Source organism: Pangasianodon hypophthalmus, chromosome 9 (genome assembly GCF_027358585.1).
Source record: "Pangasianodon hypophthalmus isolate fPanHyp1 chromosome 9, fPanHyp1.pri, whole genome shotgun sequence".
Classification (NCBI taxonomy): domain Eukaryota; kingdom Metazoa; phylum Chordata; class Actinopteri; order Siluriformes; family Pangasiidae; genus Pangasianodon; species Pangasianodon hypophthalmus.
The window spans coordinates 10,415,927-10,423,592 of NC_069718.1; the positions used below are offsets into that span (position 1 = coordinate 10,415,927).

Genomic DNA, 7,666 nt, shown 5'->3' on the forward strand with positions numbered 1-7,666 from the left:
ATTACAATATTATATTTTTTAAAACAATATTTTAATATTGATTTCATTTTAACTGAAGTATATACAGCATAAAATGTATTTATTTATTTATTTATTTATTTATTTGCCATGATGAATATGGAGCCATTGTGGTAATTAAACACTGTAACTGTGAGTCATGAGAGAGGAGGTGAGGATAATAGATATATATAAAGAGTATATATAGTAGCACAGTAGCACAGATTCAGATTCTCTAATGGCTCATAGAAGAAGAATGATTTAATAATATGTTTATAATATTAGTTTGGGGAATTAGACTGGAGCAGGCAACCTCAGAAAATGCATTATCGGAGACTGAAAAATAGAGAGACATTTACTCAAGTGTCTCTTATGTAATAAGTAAGTACTCAGATTTGACATGAACAAAAACATAAGAGCTCACGAAGGAGAACGTAACCACAGAGATGGGCAAAGCGGAGTCTAACACCACCGCCCTGACTTTCTCGTGCCTTATGTTATTAACCCTACTGTTCTGTTCATTAGCAATGGAGGTCATTATTTTTGATTTTATAGCAGTGCAACTTACCCATCTAAAGGATATTTATGGAAACTGGGACATGAAATGATCGGGAATCCAATAAATAAGAGATGGAGAGAATGTGATGACAGGCATGAAAATCACATTTATGTTCACTATACGGCTATAAAACAGTTTTAATGATTAATACTTCTTGTCATTCGAGAAATTTCAAGATAAAAATGTGTTGAATATTGTACTCTTTTACATAATTTGACTCTTTTAACAAACACATAGTGAAATGGGCTCAGTACTATGTGATAACTGGAAGTAGGGAGAGGAGAAGGTATTGGGCAGAAGATATTGATTAATTTATATAATAGCAGCTCTGACAGCAGTTCCAGCCACAAGACAGATCACAGGTTTATATTAATGCACTGATTTGAATACATTATTATTTCTATAGCAATATTTTAAACATGGACTTGTATGGTGGACGCAAAAACTGATTTTAAAAAGCTTTTCTGTGTGAAGACGTTTATTTAGCATTTTTGGAAGGAGTCTCCAGTACCAACCCTTTGCACCAGTCAGGAGTAAAGCTGTTCCCTTAAGTTTTCTGACATGGAAAAGTCTTCAGGACAGAAGACTTTCTGTCTTGTTTCTCGTTAACATACCAAGCTACATTTTCAAAAGAGAGAAGAAAGAGAAGCTGGTAAGGGAATGACTTTATAACATTAGCAATAATAGGAAATGATTTGTTTAATGGATATTTTACAACATTAAATGTAACTATAAATGGACAAAAAGGGGCAATGTCTTGTTTAGTAATAAGCAAATATCATTAGTGTTGGCAAACTGCTGTGCTGTCATTGATTATTTTCCTGTAACAGCATGTTTTATTCCATTTTACTCTAACCAGGATAGATAGATACCACTAGCACGGTGGCATCTTGGATAGATTAAGTGTTTACTGAAGATGAAAGAATGACGGATATTGTGAATAAAGAATGACACATATTGATTTGTGCACAATATGTCCAGTGACATGAACTAACAGGTAGATCAGTTCTGATTTCAGGTTGCATTCGAATCTAAAAAGAACATGCTCTGATGCAACAAGACATGAGGTTATGCATTTTTAATGAGAGTAGCAATTTCCAGGAACTGTTGTCAACAAAAAAAAAAATGTAAATGAGATGGGAGCAAACAAGGTGATGGGAGTGAGGAACAACAGTTTTTTGGTTCCAGATTATCGTTCCTAGTTGCAAATTTCAAACTAGTGCGACTTGCCATGCTGCTACAATCTATTAGATGATGAGGCACTGCACTGTTGGAATTTATACCAAAAATTCCTGTCATAAATGACACTTTTTTGGTCAAATAGATGGATTATGTAGCTAGAGATGTCATTTATCATTTAGCCATATCACAGTAGCCTGTCAGTGCAATTTTGCCAATTGGCTGTAAAAGATAAAACACTTCATAGAGGCCAATGTAAAGTGGTTTGAGCAATGTGAGGTGAGAATTTGCACTGTGAATACAAGATAAGCATTACACCCTCAAAGCTAGAGAAATTAGAAATGTAACACAGTCAACCACATTGAGAACCTGTATATGTATTATTTATTTATTTGTTTGTTTGTTTGTTTGTTTTTAGGCATGAAGAAATCATGATATTCAATTCAAAAGCGCTTATAACAACAGAGTTCACAAAGCAGCTTTACAGAAATCCTGATTTAGATGTATATGTAGACGTACAACATCACTGTATAAGCTTGAAGTACTGAGAAATATTTCTTTGCTTTAGAATGAAGAGCTTTAATCTCAGTCTCCTCATTCATTTATAATCATCTCACATTGCATGAGTGGTTCTTGACTCCAATTTGTCAGATGTGAAGAAATGTGAAAAAATGCTGACCTTTGAAGAAACATCTGCAATACATGTAAATTGCCATGAGATAATGAATGTTATGGTTAATTGCCCTGTAGTTACCTCTTCTTGATGAGAAAAAAGGCCATAGCCGATCCACAGAGTTGCTGGCATGAGCAGCAGGGAGAGGATAGGGTGCTCCCTGCTGCACAGAGTGAGTACTGCAGGCTCATGGTAGTATTTCTGGGGGAAAAAATGAGAGAAGGGAGAAAATAAGGAACAAGTCTTGCAAGGCAGGTGCACACAACTGATAAGACCCAAAGCAGTGTGAATATGTGGCACGCTCATTTCCGAAATATTGTGTATTAATTGTGATGTGCATTTAAGAATACATTATTATCTAGTAGTAACAAGTATGAAGTAGTAGTAGGTGGCTAGACTTGAGATTAAAATCCTAAAATAATTTCAAGTCCAGTCACCTTGACTACACAGCAAAAAATCACATCTTAGTAAGTGAATGTAGGCGAATTTATCTAATGTTTCTCATTATGAGATTATTAAAACACAAATGGAAGATTATAAGATTATAAGCCTATTCCTAGACAATTTTACACATTTCAAGCTGGACATTGATATTCCATTAGCAGGCAATTTTTCTTATTTCAAGCATTCATTTCTAGAATGAAAATTATCTTTTAATAGAAAAAGAAGCGTTATACCACAGTCCTCAAATCTGTTAGTCACAAGGTGTTGACTAATATTCTTGTAGTTCCAGCTACAAGGTTTATATTAGTAATAAACAAATAATATGTTATCATTTCCATAGTAACAACTTACACAGAGATTTTTTTAACGTCATGTAGTGAAGTTTTCTATGAGGAGATGTTTATTTAGCATTTTTGGAAGGAGTCTCCAGTGTCAGCACTTTGTAATAGTCCGACGTTTCCTGTAACAGCACACCTTGTCACTATAGGTCTAATAATCTTAAATCTGTGTTATCATGATCTCATCATGTGAAATATTAGATAAATTCACTTATATTCAAGCTACTTATAAGCATTATGAGTATTTTGTAACTTCTAAGACTCATTTGACACTTTTTCTGCAGAGGCCCATAAATATTTGACACAAATCACACAAAAGGGCTAAATTTCCCTGCTTACATTACCACTAAGTTAGATGTACATCATTCAGACACTAACCCCTTGCAGTGAATTTTATTATTTCATGAGCACACTGTAAATTCTCCACTATGTTTTTTTGGAGTGGCTACAAAATGTCAATGTCTCTGTGCTGTGAATAGGGTGCTGTTTCAGACAAAGAGTGTTTGTGCTTCAATTCAAGAGTAAGAGGCTTGCTGTGGTCAGAGGTTGCATTGTTATCAGTCCATAAAAGAAGATCAGAAAACATAAACTATCAGAAAAACATTTGAATGATTTGAACTTACTTTTGACGGTTCCTTTTACACTGCACACAAAAGCAACTGGACAAAACTATCACTTCTTCTGTAGAGTTAAATGCTTATAATACACACTGAACAATCATTTTCTTTATCAAAGCAGCCAATCATATAAATACATAACAAGGCACTCAAAGCTTACAGAGAAAAGAGATTATATGAATGACAGAACAGAATTCACAGAATTCATTCACACTCTGACTGACTGACTGAGTGGACAAAGCTAGACAGATCCTGTATATAACAGATCAAAAAGTGGCGGCCTGTGAAAACACTTCACATGGTCAAATTTACATTTTCCTTTATAAACATATAGGTCATGTAGTTATATACACATACATATAGTTATACATTATATATACTGTGTATGCTGTTTATATGTACCTATAGTTATATACAGTATTGTGCAAAAGTCTTAGGCACCTTATTTTTTTAGTACAAAATTAAATATTACAGAAAAATGTTTGTCTGTCAATAAAGAAAGCAGCATAAGAGACCACTTTTCAGACAAAAAAAAACATGACAAGACAAGAAGCAAGTGTGTCAAAGTCTCCAGAAGAACTGTGACTCATTCTGCAAGATGCTCAGTAAAACTTACCAGCTACATTCCCTATAAAACTGCACAAATTGTACGTGAGACTACTTTTTTTTTTTTGAAGCAAAGGGTTGTCACACCAAATACTGACTTTGTTTAATTTATTACTTTTTACTGCTCTTTATAGTATTTTTTTAAATATAGAAATATTTAATTTCATTACTTTTGAAGGCATATTTTCTGTACAGCATCTTTGCATGTGCCTAAGACTTTTGCACAGTACTGTAGTTCTGAAAACTACAGACATTCCATGAACTGAAACATGTTTCTATTTTCCTATTTTGGATCTCAGTTCTAGCATTTTAGGGGATGCTTACACCTGACAGTGAAAAAGGGAGAAATTGCATTTAAAGATTTCATTTTGACTGAGGTGTAGCAACAGGTGCCAGTATCTGATTACAAACTAAAATGATCAGGCTTATGCCCATTTTGCTCTGGCATGAATCCAACACTTAATCAAAGCCTGACATTCATTGTATGAGAAAACTGCATTTAACTTCCAAGGTTTTTTCTTTATGCATTAGAATTCTGTTGAACAACTATAGAATTCAGTACATCACATATTGAAAAAATAAAACTCACCTCATACAGTAAAAATAAACCACTACATCAACAGCTACATCATTTCTAGCCTTCCTTCTATGTATCCTTACTCATAATTTGAAAAGCTTCATAAATAAGATAACATTGAAGGCGTCTCCCTGTGTAAGTAAAAAGGCAGTTAAGACGCAGGACAACAAACTGATGCAACACTGTAAAGAGATCTTTCAATAATGAAGATGATGAGGGTTACAATGGTTAGAAGTATAACTAGAGGAGCGCCAGCAAACAGGGAATAGATCAGACCTCCTATACCCCAGCCCCAGAATCACATCTCCTATACCCCAGCACCAGAATCAGACCTCCTATACCCCAGCCCCAGAATCACACCTCCTATACCCCAGCCCCAGAATCACACCTCCTATACCCCAGCCCCAGAATCACATCTCCTATACCCCAGCCCCAGAATCACACCTCCTATACCCCAGCCCCAGAATCACACCTCCTATACCCCAGCACCAGAATCAGACCTCCTATACCCCAGCACCAGAATCACACCTCCTATACCCCAGCACCAGAATCAGACCTCCTATACCCCAGCCCCAGAATCACACCTCCTATACCCCAGCCCCAGAATCACACCTCCTATACCCCAGCACCAGAATCACACCTCCTTATTCCAGCCCCAGAATCACATCTCCTATACCCCAGCCCCAGAATCACACCTCCTATACCCCAGCCCCAGAATCACACCTCCTATACCCCAGCACCAGAATCAGACCTCCTATACCCCAGCACCAGAATCACACCTCCTATACCCCAGCACCAGAATCAGACCTCCTATACCCCAGCCCCAGACTCACACCTCCTATACCCCAGCCCCAGAATCACACCTCCTATACCCCAGCACCAGAATCACACCTCCTATACCCCAGCACCAGAATCACACCTCCTTATTCCAGCCCCAGAATCACATCTCCTATACCCCAGCCCCAGAATCACACCTCCTATACCCCAGCCCCAGAATCACACCTCCTATACCCCAGCACCAGAATCAGACCTCCTATACCCCAGCACCAGAATCACACCTCCTATACCCCAGCACCAGAATCAGACCTCCTATACCCCAGCCCCAGACTCACACCTCCTATACCCCAGCACCAGAATCACACCTCCTATACCCCAGCACCAGAATCACACCTCCTATACCCCAGCCCCAGAATCACACCTCCTATACCCCAGCCCCAGAATCACACCTCCTATACCCCAGCCCCAGAATCACACCTCCTTACTCCAGCACCAGAATCACAGCTCCAATACTCCAGCCCAAGAATCACACCTCCTTACTCCAGCACCAGAATCACATCTATACTCCAGCCCCAGAATCATATCTCCTATACTCCAGCCCCAGAATCACATCTCCTTACTCCAGCCCCAGAATCACACCTCCTTACTCCAGCCCCAGAATCACACCTCCTATACCGCAGCCCCAGAATCACACCTCCTATACCCACACCGCCTATATTATTTCATGCCACTTTACAAATGAATCATATAAAAATGCTATGTAAGAGGTGTATTCAGTCCTGGAGGGCCATAGCACTGCATAGTTAGCATTCTGTGCCATTTAATACAGCTGATTCAACATTTCAGCTCACTACCAAGACCTTCTTGAGTTGAATTAACACCTTTGTATTGCACACTCAGTGGTAGTTTCACAGATAAACATAGCAGAAGGGGTTAGGGAGGTTTAAGTCAGGAACCTCTTGTAATAAAGTTTAGTGCAAAAATTTGGATAAAGACATACTGCATATCTTCTAAAGAACATATATCTTTTCAGGAACACAAAAACCTTTTTAAATATGGAGTATCATACAAAACAAACCCAAAGTAACAGAATTTAGACATATTTTAGCTTCTATAAAAAGATTGTATAAAAAAAGATTAGATTGCCATTGTACATTTAAGGGTTTAAAATGAACTGATGATGTGGATGAGTTTCTTTTTTTTGTTTTTTGTGCACAGTGAAAGCCATATAGAAATGCTCCTCTGGTAAATGTTTAAACATTTGTTCCTGTGGATAGCTGAATTACTTTGCAAATCTTCAACACAGCACTGCATCTTAAAACAATAGAACCTCTTGTCTCCTTAATATGCAGTTCAGGAAGCCAGCTCTGCTCTCTCAGGAGAAAAATGGCTATATTGTGATAGAGTTTTTCATACTGAAAGAATGCATCTATGCAATAGGCAGGGGGGTTGTGAATGAAGAGCAAACCAGCAGACTTGGCTGAGTTGCTACAGAGGTGCTCTTAAAAAATGCAGCTGCTTGCTATTCGCTATTCGCTATTCTTTTTTTTAATGGGTACAGAACATTCTGGACTCCAAGATGTTGTGGAGTAGTTCCTTTTTGGACTCTATATGTGAGGAAATCTTGTAGAATAATCAACCTAGAGCTCAACAAGGGTGAATGAGGCACATTTTGGGGTATAAGGGTAAATGATAGTGCTTTGTCTGAAATTGACCTTCACTCACTAAAACATGAGGTTTACTATACTGGAACACTATATAATGAAGCAGATATAGCTTAAAAGCAGTTACAGTAATGTATAATATGTAAAGTACCTGTCTGATTACATTACATATTTACCTGTCGTTTTTCTAGCAAACTGAGACCACATAATGGTTTATGTGGTTTACAATAGTGTT

At 37.5% G+C, this 7,666-nt stretch overlaps 1 protein-coding gene across 1 annotated transcript; it reads left to right on the forward strand.

Annotated features, from left to right (window-relative positions):
* Positions 1-5,214: 5,214 nt before the first annotated feature.
* LOC117598038 (uncharacterized) lies at positions 5,215-6,531 on the forward strand. The gene is made up of 2 exons (XM_053236572.1): positions 5,215-5,224; positions 5,309-6,531. Exons 1-2 carry the CDS (start codon positions 5,215-5,217, stop codon positions 6,529-6,531), a joined length of 1,233 nt encoding a protein of 410 aa, XP_053092547.1.
* The last annotated feature ends 1,135 nt before the right edge of the window (positions 6,532-7,666 follow it).